The following is a 24,191-nucleotide window of genomic DNA, read 5'->3' as shown; positions in this document are numbered from 1 at the left end:
ATATATTAGACGGACTTTCCCTCTGTTGCCCAGGCTGGAGTGCAGTGCCTCCATCTTGGCTCACTGCAACCTCCGCCTCCTGGGTTCAAGCAATTCTCCTGCCTCAGCCTCCCGAGCAGCTGGGATTACAGGCAGGTGCCACCACGCCCGGCTAATTTTTGTATTTTTAGTAGAGACAGGGTTTCACCATGTTGGGCAGGCTGGTCTCGAACTCCTGACCTCAGGTGATCCGCTGCCCCAAAGAGCTGGGATGACAGGTGTGAGTCACTGCGCCTGGCCATATATTTTTTTATGTACCGTTTAAAAGAAACTTTTGACAAAATAAATTTAACAAACAAGTTTATTTGAGCAAAGAACAGTTTGGGAATCGGGCAGCCCTCAGAATTAGAAGTTCAGAGCTCTGCTCTGGCAGCATGAGCAGCAAGCTTTTATAGGCTGAGCATAGAAGCAAAGGAAAGGAACTGCAGTCACGTGTTGCTTAAGGATGGGGATACGGTCTGAGGAGTTTGCTGTTAGTTGATTTTGTCACCATGCAGGCATCAGAGTGCACTACACCTGCTACACCCCTAGGCTCTGTGGTACGGCCTATTGCTCCAAGGCTGCAGACCCGCTCGCATGTGACTGTACTGAATGCTTCAGGCCATTGTAACACAATGTATTTAAACACATCTAAACATAGAAAAGGTACAGTAAAAATAAGGTGTTATAATCTCATGGGACCACTGTCTCATCGTTGACTGAAACATCGTTAGCGGCGCATGACTGCTTGAGTGGCTGCTGCTGGGCGTTTGCCTTATCTGTGTGGTCCAATGCATGGTCCCAACTTCTGCCACTAGCTGGCTGGTTGGCTGTTCATGATTGGTAGAAGCTTAATTTGAAATTAGTTACAAAGAATGCGTCTAGGTTAAGTTCCAGTTTGTTTGTTTGTGTATGGATGGGTTCTGGGTACAGAAAAAGCCCTAAGCTAATGGCTCCTGCCTAGTCTGGTTTTTGTGGTTTTTGTTTTTGTTTTTTGAGACTGAGTCTTGCTCTGTTGCCCAGGCTGGAGTGCAATGGCGTGATCTTGGCTCACTCAACCTTTGACTCCCGGGTTCAAGCCATTCTCCTGCCTCAAGTAGCCGGGTTTACAGGCACCCACCACCGCCTGGTTATTTTTTTGTATTTTGAGTAGAGACAGGGTTTCGCCATTTTGGCCACGCTGGTTTCGAACTCCTGACCTCAGGTGATCCACCCACCTCGGCCTCCCAAAATGCTGGGATTACAGGTGTGAGCCACCGTGCCTGGCTGCCTATTGTGCTTTAACGCACATAAAAAGATACATTCCTGTTGCCTCCGAAAAGCAAACGTAAGATGCTGCGCACACTGAACATCTTTGTTTTTTTTAATTGAAGAGTGTGTCTTTGAGATGTTTACAGAACATGCACAGCTTCCTTCTTTTTTTTTTTTTTTTTTTTGTGAGAGGAGTCTTGCTCTGTCGCTAGGCTGGAGTGCAGTGGTGCAATCTTGGCTCACTACAACCTCCGCCTCCCGGGTTCAAGTGATCCTCCTGCCTCATCCTCCCAAGTAGCTGGGACTACAGGTGTGCGCCACCACGCCCAGCTACTTTTTTGTATTTTTAGTAGAGACAGGGTTTCACCATGTTCGGCAGGATAGTCTTGATCTTGTGATCTGCCCGCCTCGGCCTCCCAAAGTGCTGGGATTACAGGCACGAGCCACCGCGCCCGGCCAGCTTCCTCCTTTATTATAGATGGTCAGCGTTTATTGTGCAGATGTATGGAAATGTGTCTAGTATGGAAATGTGTCCCTTACAGATGGACATTGGTTGCTTTGATATTTTGCACATCTTACTCTAAAACTATGCAACCTTATATATATCTTAAATCCCTTTTTGGTCTTAAATCCTTTTGTGGAATGGGGTCACTCATTTTAATAAATTAATATTTCTGAATAGACTTTGCTGAGTAACTGTATTTAATGGAAATTGTTCATATTTCAGGTTGCTCTTCTGTTGTTAGAAAAAGAAGTATTAGATAAGAATGATATGGTTGAACTTTTGGGCCCCAGACCATTTGCGGAAAAATCTACCTATGAAGAATTTGTGGAAGGCACTGGCAGCTTGGACGAGGACACCTCGCTTCCAGAAGGCCTTAAGGACTGGAACAAGGAGCGGGAAAAGGAGAAAGAGGAGCCGCCGGGTGAGAAAGTTGCCAACTAGACACCCAGAGGGAGGCCGTCTCAGTCTGTCCGCTGTGGTTTCAGCTGGTGCATTATTTCGGCTGTGGCCTTCAGAAGAATGGAAATGCTGCGCTGACTTTAGCCAGCCACTGGCCCAGCTGAAATGATGGGGAGAGGAGTCCTTAGTCCTTTCAGCCTCGGAGGTCACAGTGGGTGGCAGGTGACTTTCCGGAGGCCTTGAGGGAAATGCACACTGTCCCACAGCCTCATTGGGCTCCCAGATGGGCTGGAAAGCTTGAGCCCAGAGTGGCCGAGGCTGGACCCTGGGGCACCAAGTGGGGTCGGCTGACCGTGCGGCAGGGATCGTTGCACTGGACTCTTAGCGTGTGGGAAGATGCTTTCTCTTTGTCGCCCACTCTTCATTCCTGTTTCTCCTCAGTTCCCCTGTGCAGATGGGCTGTGAAATTAAATTGGAGTCCTGATAAGAACATTTTAATTTGACTTAATATTTTAAAGATTGAATCCAGATCACCTGTTGCTGTCTTAATGGAATGGTTTTCTACAGGAGCTGTAACATACTTAAAAATATGAATGTATTATGTAAATATGGCTTCTTTACATAATAAAATGTCCACACTGTACCTTGTTTCAGAACACATAAAGGACCCCTGTTCATGCTCTGGATATTTTTAGAAAACATAATGGCAAGAAATTAAATTCTCTTGCTTTTTAGAGGAGAGTCCTTCAAAATCTCAGCCTCGCTGGTTCTCATCAGCTCCCATAGGAGGTTGGAACCTTCTAGAGTTATATGTCCTGCAAAGATGCACTGCGCTCTGGATATAAAGTACATGGGTCCTGAGGGGTTGGTCCTGGCCTGAATTCACAATAACCACCCAGTGCAGTCCTCAAGAGGCCAGTCATGGCCAGATGTTGGCCACACCTCCTGGGTCTAGAAGTTAACGCATAACTGTAGCAGGCCTGGCAGGCTGACCTGAGCCGTCACCTGGATTTCAGAGAAGGTAAAGTGGAACTAAGCTGGAGTTCCCTGGGCCCTGGCTCTCTGGGGACATCTCAGGAGTGGACTGAATGGTAACCTGCTCCTATTGTCTAGTAGAAGGGAGTTATTGGTTATGTGCTTCCAGAAAAGTGAGTCTGTAGTGTTGCAAACCTATTATCATAATTCCTAAAAAAAGATGGCATGAGGAAGATTTGCTAAGTCTTCTATCAATTGCTGCTATTTGGACATGGAGGAGACACTGGCATTTTTAACTATTTACATTTTTAGCAGTCTATTTTAACAGCACTCCAGCTTTTTAACATTACTCCAGCTTGCCTTGTGTGGTGTTGATGTCAGAACAGTGGCTTTAGAATTAACACAATCTAGTGGCATCCCTGCCATGGCCCCAGGCCATGCATGCTCCATCCATGGCTACTTTCCAGCATCCTGAAATGCCCACCTGTCCCCTGGCAGGCCATGGAAGCAACTGTTTGGACTCCATAGCTCAGCATGCCAGGAGAACAGGTATCCCCTGCTTGACCTCTGCACCTGCAGGCATGCCACACTGGCCACTTCCTTTCCTCATGGGGTGTTTTTGGGAGGTACCCAATGAAGCATGGTTTCCAGGCTGAGGCTCACACAGTTGTGAGGGTGCCGGGTGTGCTTTTCACCACACAGGCAGTAGACAATTAGGTAGGAGACACTCTCTACTCCTTACCCAACCACTGCAAGACGTGGAGCCAGCGTGGGCTGCCCTCTCACAGGCTTTGGCTGTGAGTCCTCCCAGGGGATGAGAGTGGGGCCCACTGTGTGTCAGGCTTGATACAGTAAGAGTGACAAAGCCAGACAGCACTGTGTCACCCGTGTTTCTGGGTGAGGTGAGCCACCTTAAGCTCTGGGCCCTGGACGGCTGCCAGCGTGGCCTAGAGCCGCTGCTCAGCCTGCGCAAGTGGCCCTCTGTGCTAGGAGGAGCCGTGGCTACCTGTGCCACCACCATGTGGGGCCTGCTCACGCATGGATCTTTCCTCTCCATGGTCACACGGAACATGTTTTCAGGACAGATGTAGTGGTGAGCTGGTAAGATTTATTTTTACTGTGGTCTCAGAATAGTTCAGATTTCTGCAAAATGATCTGTAATCACCTCAAGTCATGCTGCTGTGTTTAGTGATGAAGTTTCCATCTTCCCAAGGCTGGAGCTTAACAAAATTGCTAGTGAATGTAAGGCCTGGGATCACAGACCACGGGTGTTGTGGTTGTACTGTGGGGCACCCTAACCCTCAGTGGCCCTGAATGACAAAGCTTTGTCTCTCATTCCCTGTCCAACACAGGTCAGAGTGGGCTCTGCCCAGGATGGTCACTCAGGAACCCAGACGGGTGGACAGGAGGGATTGGGGGGGCTGCCCACATGGGAGGCAAAGCAGGGGGGCTGGCACTGGCACTGACACTTCCACCCGGGGGTGACATGCTGTGCTCATAGCAAGTCCCATGTTCACAGCTTCAAGAGGGCAGGAAGAAGTAAAGCAGAAATATTGTCAACAGTGAGGTCTGTACCAGGCACTAGCGGGGCTACCTACCATGCGTGCCCCATGGAGTCCGTCTTTGGAACCTCCAAAGGCGTGGCCGGTGGTAGAAGCCATCAAGTGTGATGGGCCACAGCAGAAAAGGGCCCATCCCTTCCACGCAGGGCTGGCTGTTGGTACCCCAGCTCCCACCCAGCTCCCCTGGCTTTGTCTGGAGGCCAAAAGGCCTTTCCTGTGGCTCCTCTGGCTAGAAGGTTGGGGAACCCTAGCCCAGGACCTGACTTGGGATTCTGTGGGCGTCTAAAAGGTGGCTGCGGATGGGAAGAGGGGCTTTTGTTTGTGCTACATTGCCTTCCAGCTATCAACAGTTTTGGCCGCCCCGCTGAAAGCCTCCATTTAAAGAACAGCCCTTTCCTCTGTTGTTTTCGTGAAGTGGGGAGGAGTTCACCCCAGGGAGAGACCAGTGACCCGAGTAGCCAATGTAACCATACAAAGTAGCTTACGTCATTTATGCACATGGCTAGAGAGATGAAGACACACGTTTAGTAATTTATTATGAATCAATTATTTCAAAGTCCCATACTGCATATTCATATAAGGCAACACGGCACAACTTCAGGCTTCATCACAAAGGATGAAAAAGACTGTTTCTAACTCCCCTGCTAATTCTCAGACATGCTTGAACACTTAATGGAAGGTGAAGTTTATTTCGTGGCCCCTCAGTTCTCTTTCAAGTCCTCTAGTAGAAAGTCTCCATGGTGTGATCTTCTGACTGGGTAGAACCCGCAAGTAATTCTCTGCTATTTTAAAGTATTGTCTTTGTTCCAGATGACTAATTACATGACTTGGCTGCATTTGTGAGGGGCCGACACCAACACAACGGACCAGTGCACCACTCAGGGCCATGGGGTAGGAGGCACCAGGGTTCAAGAAGGAACTTGCGTGTTGAAGGATCTGAGCTGGGGCGGCTCCTCTATTCCGGCTATCCGTCTATCTCCTCTTCTTCATCCTCAAAAGCTTCCTCCCCGTCATTGGCGGTGGCGTCCTGGTACTGCTGGTACTCGGATACCAGGTCGTTCATGTTGCTCTCGGCCTCGGTGAACTCCATCTCATCCATGCCCTCGCCCGTGAACCAGTGCAGGAAGGCCTTGCGCCGGAACATGGCTGAGAACTGCTCGGAGATGCGCTTGAACAGCTCCTGGATGGCGGTGCTGTTCCCGATGAAGGTGGAGGCCATCTTCAGGCCGCGGGGCGGGATGTCGCACACGGCCACCTTCACGTTGTTGGGGATCCACTCCACGAAGTAGCTGCTGTTCTTGCTCTGGATGGCCAGCATCTGCTCGTCCACCTCCTTCATGGACATGGGCCCGCGGAACACGGTGGCCACGGTCAGGTAGCGGCCGTGGCGCGGGTCGCAGGCTGCCATCATGTTCCTGGCGTCGAACATCTGCTGGGTGAGCTCGGGCACGGTCAGGGCCCGGTACTGCTGGCTGCCGCGGCTGGTGAGCGGCGCGAAGCCGGGCATGAAGAAGTGCAGGCGCGGGAAGGGCACCATGTTCACCGCCAGCTTGCGCAGGTCGGCGTTGAGCTGGCCCGGGAAGCGCAGCGAGGTGGTGACCCCGCTCATGGTGGCCGACACCAGGTGGTTGAGGTCCCCGTAGGTGGGCGTCGTCAGCTTCAGGGTGCGGAAGCAGATGTCGTAGAGCGCCTCGTTGTCGATGCAGTAGGTCTCGTCCGTGTTCTCCACCAGCTGGTGCACCGACAGCGTGGCGTTGTAGGGCTCCACCACCGTGTCCGACACCTTGGGCGAGGGCATGACGCTGAAGGTGTTCATGATGCGGTCCGGGAACTCCTCGCGGATCTTGCTGATGAGCAGCGTGCCCATGCCCGAGCCCGTGCCGCCGCCCAGCGAGTGCGTGAGCTGGAAGCCCTGCAGGCAGTCACAGTGCTCGCACTCCTTCCGCACCACGTCCAGCACCGCGTCCACCAGCTCCGCGCCCTCCGTGTAGTGCCCCTTCGCCCAGTTGTTCCCTGCGCCCGTCTGGCCTGCAACAAAGAGAGTCCCGTGCCGTTTAAACAGGAAGGGGCTGCGCCATCACCGTGCCTGGGCACCGACAAGGAGGGCGTGAAGTGATTCCATGGTGCGCTGTTAGCCAAAGGGAGGGGCCGGGGAAACAGGCACCCACCAACGGGGCAGGTGAGCAGGTGCACTGGTACGTTTTTAGGCAAGTCAGAGTAGCTACTGATCAATTTTAAAGATGTATATACATTTGGACTGGCTGTTCCATGTTAAATAGGTTAATTCATGCACATGGTAGAATTCAAAGGGAACAAAAGGTATATATTAAAAAAATAAGTTACCTGCCGGGCGCCGTGGCTCATGCCTGTAATCCCAGCACTTTGGGAGGCCAAGGCGGGTGGATCACTTAAAGTCAGGACTTAGAGACCAGCCTGGGCGACATGGGGAAACCCCATCTCTACTGAAAATACAAAAATTAGCCAGGCGTGGTGGTGGGGAGCCTGTAGTCCCAGCTACTTGGGAGGCTGAGGCAGGAGAATTGCTTGGACCTGGGACCCGGGAGGTGGAGTTCCAGTGAGCTGAGATGGTGCCACTGCACTCCAGCCTGGGTGTCAAGAGTGGGACTCCATCTCAAAAAAACAACAAAATAAAGTTCTCTCCTTTGGGCTTTCTGAATTTTGTACTATGTATTAAGTATTTTATTTTCAAAACTGACACTTTTTCATGTTAATGGAGCCCCTCATTCATCAACCAGAATTACTGTTGCAAAATGTTTGCAGAATCAATTATTTATTCTGCCCCTATAGTTAAATACTAAGCACAGGAAGTAATTCCTGCCCTCAAATTCTTTCCAGGCCAGTTGAGAAAAGGAGCTTAATGTGCCTGAAAGACGTCTGTATTTTATGCAGAGTTCAAGTAACAAGAAAGAGACCTAGTTAGTCTGTTTTCTGCATAATGGTGCATTTTTGCCAGACAGGCTTGTGTATACCTTTATCTAAAAAATATTTGAATCTGAAAGATTGGCACTTAAATTTAAAATCCTATTTTTCATTTTATCTCATTTTAAAATGCAGTATTTCACTAGCAGAAGCATTTTTTCCCAGCTGTAAAAATTACACAAGTTTGTATGTCCATATGAACAGATGCACTTAAAGAGGAGTGGGAGGAACTAATTTTTGCTTTTGCTTTTCTGGCACTACAAGTTTCACATAATGCAATGGCTTTCATACACTGCTGTCAACATTTGTATTTATTTATTTAGAGACAAGGTCTCACGCTGTCACCCAGGGTGGTGAACACTGCAGCCTTGAACTCCTGGGCTTCAGTGATTCTCCCACTTCAGCCTCTTGAGTAGCAGGGACTACAGGCACGTGCCACTACACTTGGTTAATGAACATCTGAAAAAACTAGATACTAAATACTTCTCATTCATTTTAAAGTTAACATTATTATTTTTCATAAATAGTTGCATATAATTTATTTTCTGGAAATAATATCACTTTAAAAAACACTTACTCTGTTAAATATATCGATAGAATATATTTAAAATCAGAAATGATTCCAATCAGTTGAAGTTGATTCTTTTTAATTTCCTGTGATTACAAAGTTTTAAATAATGTTATCTACATATATATATATATATATATATATTTTTTTTTCCTATTAGTTCACTTATCCAAGGGTGAATATTAAATACTGCCAGAATGGGCCAAGGCTTGGGATCAACTCTATTCCTCTTAATTTTTACATATATGAGAAATCTTGTCTACAGATACATGTAAATGGGAATGAATTATGTTCTACAATGTCATTCAGTTCTTTGTCTTCAGAGTTACATCCCAAAATTCAAATAGTGACCTGTTATCAAAAAGTATTTTCAAGCCTGGGCAACATGGCAAAACCCCATCTCTACTAAAAATACAAAAATTAGCTGGGTTTGGTGGTGCATGCCTTTAGTCCCAGCTACTCGGGAGGCTGAGGTGGGAGGAATCACTTAAGCACAGAAGATGGAGGTTGTAGTGAGCCAAGACTGTGCTACAGCACTCCAGCCTGGGTGACAGAGCAAGACCCTGTCTCAAAAAAAAAGTATTTTCAATCATCTTTCAAGTAATAACTCAATTTTGTTTGTTTATTGATTTATTTTGAGATGGAGTCTTACTCTGTCACCCAGGCTAAAGTGCAGTGGCACAGTATTGTCTCACTGCAACCTCCGCCTCCCAGATTCAAGCAATTCTCCTGCTTCAGGCTCCCGAGAAGCTAGGATTACAGGTGCTGGCACCACACCTAGCTAATTTTTGTATTTTTTAGTAGAGAGAGGGTTTCACCACATTGGCCAGGCTGGTCTCCAACTCTTGACCTCAAGTGATCCGCCCACCTCGGCCTCCCAAAGTGCTGGGATTACAGGCCTGAGCCACTGCGCCTGGCCAACAACTCGATTTTGAAGAAAGCAGAATTGGAAACAACCTGACTTGCAGGTCATGCCATTTTATATCAGTCATTCTTTTCTTGTTTCTGAATGTAAAGCAAAAACGCTTAACCAAGACTTACTAAATACACTCTCACTCTTTCACTTTAAGGCAATTTACTTCAGTATACTTAGAGTTGGGAAAATTGAAATACCTAATTTCTAATATGAGTTTATCAATTTAATTTTTAATAAAATGTTTTAAATATTTTCATGAAATTTTGGGCTGCAGACTTAACTAACTCAAATCATAAAAACTTGCATTGCATTATACAGACCTCTCCCCACTTACTCCCACTTGACTTTTGTCTACACACGGCTGGTGGCAACAATTCACACCACTGCCCAAAGACCAGCTTCTCTGCTCTCACGTGGGCAGGTCCATCCCTGATGCTGCACACACCCTGGGGACACTGAGCTATGAAGCAGTGAAACCACCAAGGCTGCCTCTGAGAGCTGCCAAGTGCTATATCGGGGAAGCAAGCTGCCTTCCACTTGTCGATCTTTAATTAGTGGACAGGGGGGTCCCATGCAGTTGGGGACACCGGCTCACAGTGAGGTCTACTGGTGGCACCCCTGGGTTCCGCAGTGCATAGCAAGTGCAGCCTTACACACTGGTCCTACTCTTGGAGGGAGAACGAAGCGTTTATCGTGCTAAGCACTGTAGGTGTTCAGTGCAAGAAAAAGTCCGGGATTCTTCATTCAGTGTATTGAACTTAATGTTAAAATGTACTGGACTGTTAATAACTCCTATCACATACAAAGGATACCCTCCTTAAATACCTAAAGAAGTCCTACAAAATCAGTAAGAAAAACAACAGCCGTTAGGAAGACAGGCAAAGGCTCTAAACATACAGCTCACAGGAAAGGAAATTCCAATAGCTTAGGTGCTGGAAATAATGCTAAACCCTTCTCCGAAGGGAAAGGCAAATTAAAACAAGGAGATTCTGTTTTTCTGCTATGAAACTGACAGAGATCAGAACACCTGAGTTGCACTGGTGAGGGTTTGGGGAAGGCCACTTCCCACAGGAGCTGGTGGAGACAGCCAAGGGCAGTGGCCTCTGGAACAGCTATCAAAATTATCCCCCTAGACACAGCAATTATACTTCTGTAGACCCATACATGTGCAAAATGACATATATACAAATGTTTACTGAGGAACAGTTTATAAGAATAAAAAGGGGAACAACCTACATATTACCTGAAGACTGGTTAAATCCATGGCAGTATCTTTGCAGAGGATACTCTCAGCCATCAACAGGAATGAGGCAGCCATAGTTGTGAAATGGAAAGATTTTCAAAATATGTTGCTGGGGAGCCAGGGAGGGACACTAAGGTACTGAACAGTGTATACAGTTGGCTTCACTGTATGTATGTGAATATATGTGTCTGCCTGAACATATCTGAAAGGACATTCAAGAATCTTAACACTAGTTTGGGGTAGGAAGGAGATCAACTTTTCACTGTATACCCTTTTGTTCCTTTTAAGTCCTATGCCATGGAAATGTTTTACCTAGCTAGCTAGCAAAATGAAAAAAAAAAAATTACTTTATTAAAACATGTACAATGCAATTAAGAAAGCACAGACAGTTGTCTTTGAAGGATGGGGTCCTAAGGGAGTTCAGTTCTAGCTTTATATATTGCTTGTGACATTTTAACTAAAACATGTATTTTATGATAATCAAGTGAAGATTAAAGTATAAAGGAATTTTTTATTATTATTTTAGAAATGGGGTCTTCCACTGTTACCCAGGCTGGGAGTGCAGTGGTGCAATCATAGCTACTGCGGCCTCCACCTCCTGGGCTCAAGGGATCCTCCTGCCTCAGCCTCCTGAGTAGCTGGGACAATTAAAACATTTTTTTTGGCCGGGCGCGGTGGCTCACACTTGTAATCCCAGCACTTTGGGAGTCCAAGGCGGGCGGATCACAAGGTCAGGAGATTGAGACCATCCTGGCTAACACAGTGAAACCCCGTCTCTACTAAAAATACAAAAAAAATTAGCCGGGCGTGGCGGCGGGCGCCTGTAGTCCCAGCTACTCGGGAGGCTGAGGCAGGAGAATGGCATGAACCCGGGAGGCGGAGCTTGCAGTGAACTGAGATTGCGCCACTGCACTCCAGCCTGGGGGACAGAGCGAGACTCCGTCTAACAACAACAACAAAAATTTGTAGAGAAGGTCTCCCTATGTTGCCCATGTTGGTGTTAAACTTTTAAACTCAAGTGATCATCCTGTCTTGGTCTCCCAAAGTGCTGGGATTGCAGGTGTGAACCCCTGAGCCCAGCTCTTCTTTAATGAAAAATTTTAAAATGTCATCAGTAAGTGGGAAATTACTAAATGATGACACATACAATGGTAGGCCCTGTGACTGTCATGGAGGATGTCTGAGATACATTAGTGAACTTTTCAAAAGGCTGCAAAATGGTGTATGTAGCAGTATCCCATTTTCCCCAAACAAAATCAGCTTTGTGTGTGCTCGCCTAAGTGCACGTGGACACAGAAAAAAGTCAGCAGGGCTGGGTGCGGTGGCCCATGCCTTAATCCCAGCACTTTTGGGAGACAGGTGGATCACCTGAGGTCAGGAGTTCGAGACCCGCCTGGCCAACATGGGGAAACCCTATCTCTACTAAAAATACAAAAAATTAGCTGGGCGTGGTGGCAGGCGCCTGTAATCCCAGCTACTCCAGAGGCTGAGGCGGGAGAATCACTTGAACCCAGGAGGCGGAGGTTGCAGTGAGCCGAGATGGTGCCATTGCACTCCAGCCTGGGTAACGAGCGAAACTCTGTCTCAAAAAAAGGAAAAATGCCAACAGGACACAGCCCAACTGTCTACACACTCAGTTATCCCCCTAGGGAATAAAACCTCAGGGGCCACTAGTAGAAGGCATTAGAGCATTCCCTTTCTGCACTGTATACACAATCTATGTGTACTGTTTGAAAAAAACATGTACAAGCAGTTTGTTTTAACTTTGACATGGAAACATTAAACACTTTTTTTTTAAGGCCAGCTACGATAATCCTAGCACAGGAAGGTGAAGTGGGAGGATTGCTTGAGCCCAGGAGTTTGAGGCTACAGTGAGTTATGATCACACCACTGCACTCCAGCCTGGGTGACAGGGCCAGACCCCATCTCAAACAAACAAAACCACACATTTAAATATTAAACACTGAAGTTTCCAGAGAGCAGAACTGGCCAGCCGAAACTGACCACAGTGGGCGCTCGCACTTGTCTGCAGCGTCAGCCTCCCTAGATCTCCGTCTCAGTCCCACTGAGAAGTCAGCTCAGCCTTTCTCTCCTATTGCCTTTGCCCCACTTGGCAGTCCAAAGCCCAGTGCCACTGGCACGGCAGGACCCTGTGGCTCTGCAGAGGGGCCGGGCTAGGCAGGTGCCTGCTGCGTGCCTGCGGCACACCCCGTGGGCCTGGCCATTTTAGTACTCTCAGGTGGCCGTTTCCTTGTGTTTTTCACAAGCCGTAGACGGCGTCTAGAATGTGACTGTTCTCTTACAAACAAGGGATTCTCTTTCTTCCTGCTCAGCTGTGTTGCACAGTGAAACCTGGCTGACTGCCTTCTCTTAGTAGACAAAAAAACAGTCACTGTCCTTCCTAAGCCCCCACCAACTTCTCTCCACCCCTTCCCCACCCAACTTCTCAGGCAGCACCTGGCAAGACTACAACATAGGCATTGGGAGGAACGAGCTCAGGGCTGGTCCACACTCAGTGCTAGAACTGTCCCATTTTACAAAGGAAAGACCCAGGGCAGCTGTCAAAATAGCCTAGGACCTATTTCATTAAAATAGCAGAAACCAACAACTGCAAATAGTAGGTGGCTTTTGGCAAACATAGAACCCCAATCAATCGGACCTTGAGCTAGCTGTAAGTGGACGGAGACACTGAACTTGACTCCCTCTGCAGCTCACACCATTTACCCAGCTTCCTCAATACTTACAGCATGATTAGCCACGAAATTTTCTGTGCTCTTGATGAAAGTAGGAAGCTGGTGACTTCTGAAAAATATTTTGCTACTGTCTCCTAGCAACAGATGTTCCAGTTAAATATTTGGGAGTTGTGAACTGAACATCTTCTGTACTGATACGGTGTGACGTTAGTGACTTCAGACAGTTAGCAGGAGGCTGCCAACTCTAAGCTTTGGCAGTGGGGCTGCAATAGGTACCCAGGGTTTTCTGAGTCCCCCCTCTGGTTTCGAGCTCACACTGGGTGATGGAGTAAGTATCAAGGGTCTGTGCACTCCTGCCCCCTCTTCTAGCCCTGAATCTGGAAGAAAAAGAAATACAGAAAGAGGCTGGAAGAATGTTTACCTTTCTGGTGCTTCGTTCTTTTCCCATAAAACTTTCCAACAATCAAATAGGCATGACTGCTATGCAACCAGCAATTCATTACAGAAAAGTTTTTCTTTCTTTTTTTTGAGACAGGGTCTTGCTCTGTCACCCAGGCTGGAGTGCAGTGGCGCGAACACTGCTCACTGTAACCTCAACCTCCCTAGCTCAAGTGATCCTACCACCTCAGCCTCCTGAATAGCTGGGACCCCAGGTGCACACCACCATGCCTAGCTAATTAAAAAATTTTTTTTTGTACAGAGAGGATCTCACTATGTTGCCCAGGCTGACCTTCAACTCCTGGGCTCAGGTGATCTACTTGCCTCAGCCTCCCAAAGTGTTGGGATTATGGGCATGAGCCACTGTCCAACTGCTAAGTTTTTTCTTTCTTTTTTTTTTTTTGACAGGGTCTCGCTCCATCACCCAGGGGGCAATACAGTGGCTCGATCTCGACTCACTGCAACCTCTGCCTCTCAGGTTCCAGCAATTCTCCTGCCTCAGCCTCCCGAGTAGCTGGGATTACAGGCGCCTGCTACCACGTCTGACTAATTTTTGTATTTTCTGTAGAGACAGGGTTTCACCATGTTGGCCAGGCTGGTCTCGAACTATTGCCCTCAGGTGATCTGCCCGTCTGCGCCTCCCAAAGTGCTGGGATTACAGGTAACTTTCACTCTTAAAAGTGTACACTACTAATGTGAGTGAGTGTTCCTAAATAATTTCACACTCTATTTGGAAATGGAATGACACTGGTTTATTGTAATTTACCAACTCTAACTGAAACAATATGATATAAAGCCAGTGAGGACAGATCATCTCCAGTTCACAGGCAATTCTGCCTCTTTTAGTGGAGAACGACTTAAAAACTATTTAGCTAAACAATATAGAATGTTTATACATTCCGGATACTTCTCCATTCTCCATAATATGTTATTTTAACAAATAAGCATATTCATTTAAACAAGTCACAATTCTTAAAATGTGTCAACTTGCTAAAATTCCTATTAAAGACGTATCATGTCAGTACAACCTGTTGAAAACTTAAAACATTCTCAATCAAAAATAGGGTTGCATGTCAGACGAAGCAAAGATGCAAGAAGCAATTTCGGGGAAGTTTTTATGTGCCAAAGGTCATTTCTAATGTTTTTGAAGGCTTACAGGGACAGTTAGACAACTAAATGGGCACCGTAGGTCTGTCTTAATTTGTCTTAATCTTCGCGACCCCATTTGTCAACAGCTAGAAAGACCTTACACTCTCCCAATGTTCAATTCAAATAAACCAAAGAAAACTTCACAATTGCTCAAGTGGCAGCTATGAGAAACTAGCTTCTCACCACTTCAGTAGTTTGTGATGCACTCATTTCATAAAGATCAGTTCATGGCTTTGACTCTCTTGAGGCCTGGCCAGGTCCGGGCTGCACTGCGCTGACAGCTGGTGGGTGAGGCCTCCTCGGGGCACCCATCCAGACTGGGTTGGGTCCCTCAGTTGCTGCCAGGCCTGGGGCAGACTGGGCCGGGGCCAGACAGCCATGACCTGCCGAAACCTTCTCCATGAAAGCTGCTTTTTCCGTGACCCCACCTTTTAGACAACTGACATCTTTCTTTTGACACAGTTAAGGCATGCAAAAGCATACGAAAAACAATACCATGAATCTCTACACACCTACTACCCCTTTAAGAAATAAAACCAGCCACTGGTACATGAAGCCCTGTATAACAAGTCTGAGTGTGAACATACTAAACTATGTAGAATTGGATACTTTTTTCCTATTTTATCTCAAAAAGCAGTAATGGGTGTGTCATGAGTTTCAGCCAACCACCCTTCCCCTGGGGAACAGTGCAGTGTGCGCTGAGTTGCATTTTAATATCCTGTCTTCCGGCTCCTGTGTGTGTGAGTCCTGGCGTGATATGTGTGCAGGTTTCTCTGTTTTACACTGACAATTTATGTCAGCATAGAATAGAAGGGCCAAATTCAGAGCTGTTCTTACACTTCCTATAAAGTAGTTTGTAAAGCTCTGAGTCTCTCATAAAATAAGCATTCAGGTGCTACGTTTCTTTGAAAAGTTTAATTTCAGGCAAAAGTGCAGCAAAAACTGTGCTCTCAGACACTGCTGGTGGCATTAATCCAACCGGAAGTGTGTAAAAAAGGCTTAAATCTCTTCACTCTTTGACCCAGTAATTTTGCTTTTTGAGAATCTATTCTGAAATCAAAGTCAGAAACTGACAAATTGAAGTGAATCAAGATGTTCAATATTCATTTTAAGAACAAATTGGAAAGAAACAGCTTCCTGATTATTGGCCATTATATAGTTGCATAAAGAATTAATTACACATTATGGAGCTATTAAAAATTATGGATTTTAGAAACTGAATATGGTTTATAATGTCCAATGGAAAAAGATATAAATGATACCATGATTACAACTAATGAAGCCAGCAAAAAGAAAGAAACAAAGATGAAAAATATACCTCAGTGCTGACAATGATTATACTAAAATGATGGGCATACGGAATTTTTTTTTAACTCTAGTTTTAAACTTTCTAAGACTGTGGTTATATTAGTTTTTGCTGAAAAAAAGCAAAGTTTAGAAAGCAAAGCAAAGTAAAAATTAAAAATAAATACAAATCACTCAGGATGGTGGGGAGATCTCCCTTTTAAATATATTCCCCTTTATGAGACAATGTCAGCTGTGTCACCTGCTGTGCTTCCTTTTTTGGATTTAGTTGCCAGAAACCCAGAGCTAAAATTAATTCTCAGCCACAGCTGAGCTTACAGTTGACTCTGTGTTGTAAACTGCTACATTTATGCCTGTCTTTTACTGTTGTTTCATATCCTTGTTTGAAGAAGGTATATACTTGACATAACTAAAACTTTAAGATCTTCTTTATCTATAAAAATTCACAGACGTTCTTGTAACTGTTTCCCTATCTCAGGAAGGACTCCTGCGGGGGAGGCAGGCAGGCAGGCAGCGGGGGAGGCAGGCAGGCAGGCAGCGGGGGAGGCAGGCAGGCAGGCAGGCAGCGGGGGAGGCAGGCAGGCAGGCAGCGGGGGAGGCAGGCAGGCAGCGGGGGGAGGCAGGCAGCGGGGGAGGCAGGCAGGCAGGCAGCGGGGGAGGCAGGCAGGCAGGCAGGCAGCGGGGGGAGGCAGGCAGCGGGGGAGGCGGGTTTTCACTGCATGGCCTTTCCAGCTGTGCACCACGTGCACACACTGCCTATCAAAGAAGAGGTGTGATTTCTAAAAGGTGTGTTAGTTGGAAACACACGAATTGTGTCTCTTAAAGCTCACTGAGACTACGGTAGACTCAACCAACTGTAATTCAGATTCAAGAAATCTTAGCTGTCCGCTCAGATTCTCACCAAAAATCCACTGAACCTCACAAGACTGGGCAGAATTCTACAAGGAGGTGGGGAGACAGGGCCATTTCTTCTTGCAGATTCTTACAAGGGTCTGTGACCCCAAGATGCTTGGGGGTCCTTCCTTTCAGACAGTGAAGTGAAGACACCCAGAGAAGGGAACTGATACCCCAATGGGCACAGAGCTAGGGTCAGCTGCTCAGTTTCCCTCTCCCAGTGCGGTGCTTTCTTCCTGGCTACGTTAACTTGGGAATGTGGTCCAGAAAGAAGCTGTGGCTGCTGAGTCTATACCTACTTAGTAAGTGAGTTATTCAATGCTGATCTGTATAAAGTAGGGTCGTCCTTTTTCCTTCCTCACAATACAGAATATTAATGTTATCCAAGTCAGGTTTTTATTACAGTACTCAGAGAGCAGTCCCTCCAAACTGACAAGGATGACACTGGGCAAGAAGAGCTCTCAGACACCCGCCGTGGGCATGCACATGGATTCAGCTCTTCTGGAGGCCAATCTGCAATCTCTATGTGTGAGCATTTCTGCAGAACAGATTCCGTGAACTGGAACCCTTGGATGGAAATTACTGATTTGCTCAATCTACTAAGTAGTTCTCTGAACAGCTGTTATTTTCCCAAACACATTCACCGACACTAGGTCTTAGCAGCTTCTAAAATACTGGCCAATCTGGTGGGAGAAAAATATTTTGTTTTAATTGCCCCTCACCTCTAGTTACTAGTAAATTTTGTCTCCAGGTATTTATAGTTTTATTACAATTGTGAATAGAATGTGTTTGCCAGTGATTATTGCTTTTAATGTGATTTATCTGTTCCAGTTTGCTGGGACCCTGACAGTTTTATCACTCAAAGTCTAGTGTCCTGGGGAACACCTCCTCCCAGTTCCAGGCAAATCAGAAAGATTGGTAACCTGATAGCAGAACAATTAATTTCTGAATATTTTATCTTGTGTCTGGCTAAAGTCTTGTAAGTGCTAGTCATTTTTCAGCTGATAGTGTATCTAGAAACTCCAAGAGAATCATTTCATCAACAAATAACACTTTTGCCTTTTCCTTTACATGATTTGCATATTTTCTTTCTCTGGTTTTTGTGCACTGGCTAAAGCCTTCAGAACATGGAACAATTGTAGAGACAATGGACATCTGTTTCTTATACCTAATTCTGCTGGGAATGCTTCTAATGTTTCACCAGGGAGTATAATGTTGCTATGGGTTTCTGGTAGATAGTCTGTAAATAAAGGAAGTTTCTTTCTATTTCCAGCTTACATAGAAGTTTTTTTGTCCTCTACAAATAGGGAACACATCCAAAACTTTATCTTTTTTTTTGAGACAGAGTTTCATTCTTGTTGCCCAGGCTGGAGTGCAATGGCGTGATCTTGGTTCACCGCAACCTCTGCCTCCAAGGTTCAAGTGATTCTCCTGCCTCAGCTTCCTGAGCAGCTGGGATTACAGGCATGCACCACCACACTGGGCTAATTTTGTATTTTTAGTAGAGATGGGGTTTCTCCATGTTGGTCAGGCTGGTCTCAAACTCCCGACCTCAGGTGATCCACCTGCCTTGGCCTCCCAAAGTGCTGGGATTACAGGCATTAACTACTGCTCCTGGCCTCCAAAACTTTAATCTCTTTAAAAAAATTGTTTCCTGCTGGGAGTCAAAAAAAACTCCACTTTTTGGGGGCATCTATTAAGATGTTGTCTTTAATCTATTAGTAGACTTCTTAATGTTGAACCATCCTTGCATTCCTGGGATGTTGCTAGTATTTCTCAAACACTTATTTTGTAGTAGACATTCTAAGTGTTTATTTAATCCTTACATCTTACTAAGAGGTAGACAGTCCCACTTATGATGAGGAAATTAAGTCACAAGTAAGTTAAATAAGTCTAAGGCCACATAGTGAGTGGAAGGGCCAAAATTTTAACTCAGGGAGTGTGGCAGCAGAGCCAGAGTCCTAACCATTACACTATCTAATAGCACATTGGTCACAATGTGCTACTAATATATTTTTTTAAAAAATGCAACTGCATTTGATATTCTAAGTATTTTATTTTGGATTTTTGCAGTAAGTTTGATACACAGCTTTTACTTGTATGTTCTAGTAGAAGCTACCTAGCCTCATAGGAAATGCTGGGAAGTTTTCCATCATTTTCTCTCTGGAATGGTTTGGATAATGGGGATTGTCTGTTATCCTCAATTAAACTATCTCTTCCTGGTGCCTTTTGAGAAAGGGGTTGGAATGTAGATTTTTCATGATGTATTTGATTCCTACACCATAGTGCTTTTAAGCCAGAATCAGTCTTGAAATTCTTCACATTTTCTTGGAAGACACTGCCTTTCACAGGTATTGGAAATGTTTGATTGAGTGAGGCATTTTTTTTTTAAAAGCAATAATGTAAATAGATATGTGGTCTCTAACATTAAAATAGTCAGGTGGGAAACTTCCAAATCTGCCACCTATCCTGTGGGTTCTACTTGATAACACTAATGGTACCACTTCATTTAATTTTATATAATTTTCTTTAGAAGTCTGCAGAAAGACAGGTTTACCATCATTTTTTAGGTGGAAGAAGCGAGGAAAAAAAGGATTTACCTAATTCTGATAAAACCAATATAGGAACCAAAAACAAATGGCAAATAACTTTATAATGATGGGGAGAAATAAGCTAATGTCTAAAACTGTTTCTTAGTTTTTCTTTTTTTGTTTTTTGCTATTTTTGAGACAAAGTCTCACTCTGTCGCCCAGGTTGGAGTGCAGTAGTGCAATCTTGGCTCACCGCAACCTCTACCTCCTGGGTTCCAGCGATTCTCCTGCCTCAGCCTCCTGCCTGGCACGTGCCACTATGCCTGGCTAATTTTTTGTATTTTTAGTAGAGACGGGGTTTCACCGTGTCAGCCAGGATGGTATTGATCTCCTGACCTCGTGATCCACCTGTCTCGGCCTCCCAAAGTGGTGGGATTACAGGCATGAGCCACCGTGCCTGGCCTGGTTTTTGTTTTTTAATCAAGAACTACCAGTAGAAGAATTTCATTTAGAGATATAGAGGTTCCTTCCCACCAAAAAAGTCAAGATTTAAAAAAAAAACTTCTTTGTGATGAACCCAGCTAGGGATAAGGAGGGGTGGGTCTAGGAACCACTGATTTCCATTCACACTTTTTGTATGACACGTGATGCTTTAAATCTGGCATATAAACTAAGTTGATTAAAAAAAAAAAAAGAAGAAAGTGAGAAAGATGGAACCTACCAAAGATGAAGTTGTCAGGCCGGAAAAGCTGCCCGAAAGGCCCGGACCTCACGCTGTCCATGGTGCCTGGCTCTAAGTCCACCAGGGCGGCCCTGGGCACATATTTCTGAGCTGGAGGAGAAAAGAACCATCCACAAGAGTTACTTTCAGGTTTCTAATGGAATTGACTTCAATTCCCACCAATTGACTTTCAAGTCCCACCAGTTCTAGCTGCCTGAAATGGATCACCCAGGGTCTTTTCAGAGAGGGTACAGGAACTTTCTTACAATCACAGAATTGGCTGGGCGCACTGGCTCATCCCTGTAATCTCAGCACATTGGGAAGCCAAGGTGGGCAGATCGCTTGAACCCAGAAGTTCGAGACCAGCCTGGGCAACAGAGCAAAACCCTGTTTCTAAACACAAACAAACAAAACGAAAAAACAAAAAAAATTAGCTACGTGTGGTTGGTGGTGTGCACCTCTAGTCCTAGTTACTCTGGAAGCTGAGGTGGCAGGATCATCTAAACCCAGTTGTGCCACTGTACTCCTAGCCTGGGGCTACAGAGTGAGACCCTGTTTTTTTTTTTTTTTTTTTTTTTTTTTGAGATAGAGTCTCGCTCTGTCACCCAGGCTGGAGTGCAGTGGCCCGATCTCGGCTCATTGCAAGCTCTGCCTCCCATTCTCCTGCCTCAGCCTCCTGAGTAGCTGGGACTACAGGAGCCCGCCACCACGCCTGGCTAATTGTTTGTATTTTCAGTAAAGATGGGGTTTCACCAAGTTAGCCAGGATGGTCTAGACCTCCTGACCTTGTGATCTGCCCGCCTTGTCCTCCCAAACTGCTGGGATTACAGGCGTGAGCCACCGCGCCCAGCCGAGACCCTGTCTCTTAAAAAAAAAAAGAAAAAAAATCCCAGAACCTTAACACTGGAATGAGGAACGAGCCTAGGCATGACCTGGCAGAGGAGGTTCCAGGAAGAGGCAGGATGAGAAATCAAGTCCCCTGACTTCCTGCCTACTGTATTTTCCAGCTCACCCTGACACCTCTTTCCTGTTAGGAAGTTTTAGGACTTTAGCTCCATGGAAATAAACTATGTATTACAGAAAATTGCCAGGTTTGGATGAAATTCTCTGCTTTGTGACACCTCCCCCATGCATACACATACATGTGCCCATGTGCAGTGTGAGCACCTTGTTACCGGGAGCACTCCACTGGCTCTGTTTCCCCAGAGTCACTCTCATTTTGAGTCAGAGTGTTCTTGTGTGGAATTTTCATGCCAATTGGGCTAGAACTTGTTCCCAGTGAGGACAAGGTTAATGATTCCAAATAGGACCTGCTCTTCAACTCCTGTCCTGCAGTGCACACACCCAGATCGAAAATGGATGTACCCAAGCTGGGCAAGGGGTTAACAGGAAGTGCAGTGTATACTGGAACTGTCCTTAGTGTCCTCTAGAAATTTCATCTTCCATGCCCTGATGTTCCCGGCCAGTCATTGCTGCATAAATTAATAAAACTCCACTAGTTGCTCAGAACTGCCTGCAGTTTCAACTTCCAGGGAGGTTAAAGTCTTTTTAGAGGTCTGCAAGGGACCAGAAGAGTCACTGAAGAGAGCGTTTCTCAAATTTTTAGCCAAGAATCCCCAGTAAGAGATACATTTTAAACTGGGGATTAAAAAAAAAAGAAAAAGCTTTGTTTTTCCCAAGGATCCTTGAGAAACGCTCTAATTTACTCTAACAGGTCTCGCTCTGTCACCCAGGCTGGAGCGCAGTGGCACGATCACAGCTCACTGCAGCCTCGACCTCCTCGGCTCAAGCCCTCAGTTAACTGGTAATACAGGGGCGGGCCACCGCGCCCGGCGAATTTTAAAATTGTTGGAGATCGGGGCGGGAGGGGGCCGGGGTGTGGACAGCCCAGGCTGGTCCTGAACTCCTGGGCCCAAATGATCCTCCAGTCTCGGCTTCCCGAAGCGCTGGGATCAGAGGCTTGAGCCACCGCGCCCGGCCAGACAGAGAAGGCTGGACAGGAACCGCTGCGCTGATTTCACAGCGCGAACCAGCGCTCTGGCCCTCGGGATAGGCCGAATCCAGCTGCTTGAACAATAAACTGACGGCGGATTTCCCGCCCCGGAGGAGCGAAGGGAGTGGCCGGGCCTCCCGCTACGTCCCGGGAGAACTTTTCCCGAAGCAAACGAGCCGCGCGCAGAGGCGGCGCCCGAGCGTCCACGCGGGTCCCGGCCGGGCAGGGCGCGGCGGCCGCGATACTCACACGATGACTCATTGTAGTAGACGCTGATTCTCTCCAGCTGCAGCGCCGAGTCTCCCACGTAGCCCCCGGCCGGGTCGATGCCGTGCTCATCGCTGATCACTTCCCAGAACTTGGGCAGGGCGAGGCGAGGGGGACAGACGCTCAGAACCCAGAGCCCCGCACGCCGCCATCCGCGCCCACCCCGGGCGCCCCGGCGGCCGAATTCCAGGCGCGCCTGAGCCGCCGGCAGCCGCTCCCAGTTGGGGTGGGGGCGGGGAGCGAGGAGCGGAGGTTCCCCGGCCGGCCACGCCCTGGGCGCTCCCTCCCTGCGGCCCGCGCGGGTCCGCACCGGGCTCCGAGGACCCAGGGGCGCAGAGCTGGTGCGCGCCCGTGGGGGGTCGCGCCGGGAGACCCGGGGCCCTGCAGCCGCCCACCCGCGGGGAAGCCCCGTGCAGCGCCAGGCCCACCTTGGTGCCGATCTGGTTCCCGCACTGGCCCGCCTGGATGTGCACGATCTCCCTCATGGCGGGCGCGGCTCTGCGCTGGGCACTGGCTCTGCGGACGACGGCGGCAACTGCCGGCCGGCTGCCAGCGTCCGGGGGCCGACTCTCCGCGCCCCCGCCCCCGCCCCGCCGCTCGCCAATGGCTGTGGGCCCCGCCCCGCCGCCCCCGCTCGACGCCGCGGCCCAGCCTGCAGCGGGCGAGGAAGGACGCGGACGCCAGTCGGGGACCCTTGCCGGGAGCCGGGCGGAAAAGGACGGGCCAGGGGCTGGCGGGGAGGAGACGGGAAGGGGCGCGGCGCCCGCCCCCACCCCCGTTTTGCTGCCCCTCGCGGTGCCGCGCCCGAGGGAGACGCGAGTCGGGCCGGGGCGTCGGGGCGGCGGAGCCGACGTGGCCCGCGGGGTCCCAGCGCTGCGCCCGGAGTCCTGCAGCCGCCCGCGGCGAGCCCAGCCCAGCGGGGAGACGGCCCTGGGGCGCGGCGGTGGAGCTTTTCGGGGTCTGTGATCCCTGCGCCCCCGGCCGCACCCCGGGCGCACGTTTTTAGGGCCTCCCCGTCCTGCTGTTTCCGTCTCCGGAGATACAGGGGCCCTTCCGCTCCGACGACCCCCACCCCTTTGGAACGGGGTTTAGCTCAGGTGACTATAGAGCTGGATCCGAAAATGAACACCCCCTGCGCCGGGTCTACGCAGCCGACCCCCACGCGTTAGCGAAGAAATGCGCTTCGGCCTGGGAGGGCGCGCGCGAGTCCGTCTTCCCGGCCAGTTTTGCGTGGTGGAAAGGAATGACCGCGGATGCGGGCCGGGTGACTTGGATTTTAATGACCGCGGATGCGGGCCGGGTGACTTGGATTTTAATGACCGCGGATGCGGGCCGGGTGACTTGGATTTTAATGACCGCGGATGACATGGATTTTAATGACCGCGGATGCGGGCCGGGTGAGTTGGATTTTAATGACCGCGGATGCGGGCCGGGTGACTTGGATTTTAATTCTAGCTGTTTCTAGTTGACAATGCACTTCAGCGGACTCCTCTGTTAACGGAAAAGGTTACCGTAGGGGACCGCCGAGAGCCTTTCAGCTTCCAAAATGCAGGATGCTCCGGCGTCTGCGGTCGGTGTGCGTGCATCAGGGCTTTTGCGGGAGTTTCCTCACTTGAACGCTTCAGACTGGGACCTCCAGGGGAGCCTCTGCGTCCCCTCCCAGGCCCTTGGAAACGCCGCACAGGAGGAAGCGACGATGTTCTGTAATTTGCACTGGCACTTTCTTTTTAGATGAAAACTTTGGGAAAATCCTAATTGTGTACATGTTTGCGTGTTTGGAAGGGAGTGGAGAACTTTAAAAGTTTTTCTTTTGGAGTTTTGCA

The 24,191-nt window shown here is 48.0% G+C and overlaps 3 protein-coding genes across 5 annotated transcripts in view; 1 reads left to right on the top strand and 2 right to left on the bottom strand.

Annotated features, from left to right (window-relative positions):
* AFG3L2 (AFG3 like matrix AAA peptidase subunit 2) overlaps nt 1-2,833 on the top strand; it is a 50,082-nt gene extending 47,249 nt beyond the window's left edge. For both annotated transcript variants that reach the window (XM_050767553.1, XM_050767554.1), the window contains exon 17: nt 1,997-2,833. In XM_050767553.1, the coding sequence (XP_050623510.1) occupies nt 1,997-2,215 (219 nt within the window). In that variant the 3' untranslated portion in view covers nt 2,216-2,833. The remainder of the gene's footprint in view (nt 1-1,996) is intronic.
* PRELID3A (PRELI domain containing 3A) overlaps nt 1-24,191 on the bottom strand; it is a 182,047-nt gene that overhangs the window by 91,265 nt on the left and 66,591 nt on the right. The window lies entirely within an intron of this gene.
* TUBB6 (tubulin beta 6 class V) lies at nt 5,222-23,078 on the bottom strand. 2 transcript variants are annotated; one of them, XM_050767565.1, is made up of 4 exons: nt 22,797-23,078; nt 22,351-22,459; nt 20,109-20,219; nt 5,222-6,738 (listed from the first exon to the last, which is right to left on the bottom strand). In XM_050767565.1, exons 1-4 carry the CDS (start codon nt 22,851-22,853, stop codon nt 5,675-5,677), a joined length of 1,341 nt encoding a protein of 446 aa, XP_050623522.1. In that variant the 5' UTR covers nt 22,854-23,078; the 3' UTR covers nt 5,222-5,674. The 2 variants fall into 2 exon arrangements, with proteins under 2 accessions (XP_050623522.1, XP_050623523.1); XM_050767566.1 differs by lacking the exons at nt 20,109-20,219; nt 22,351-22,459; nt 22,797-23,078 and adding an exon at nt 10,371-10,452.

This window comes from Macaca thibetana, chromosome 18 (assembly GCF_024542745.1).
Source record: "Macaca thibetana thibetana isolate TM-01 chromosome 18, ASM2454274v1, whole genome shotgun sequence".
In the NCBI taxonomy this organism is placed as follows: Eukaryota; Metazoa; Chordata; class Mammalia; order Primates; family Cercopithecidae; genus Macaca; species Macaca thibetana.
The sequence above is the reverse complement of the archived record's forward strand: the minus strand, read 5'-3'. Positions and strand labels throughout refer to the sequence as shown.

Excerpts from the sequence above, each read along its gene's own strand:
- TUBB6 (XM_050767565.1), bottom strand. The coding sequence starts at position 22,853 with ATGAGGGAGATCGTGCACATCCAGGCGGGCCAGTGCGGGAACCAGATC. Across the intron at positions 20,220-22,350 it reads CTACTACAATGAGTCATCGT|CTCAGAAATATGTGCCCAGG; the intron begins GTGAGTATCGCG and ends TTTCTCCTCCAG. Across the intron at positions 6,739-20,108 it reads GCCTGACAACTTCATCTTTG|GCCAGACGGGCGCAGGGAAC; the intron begins GTAGGTTCCATC and ends TCTTTGTTGCAG.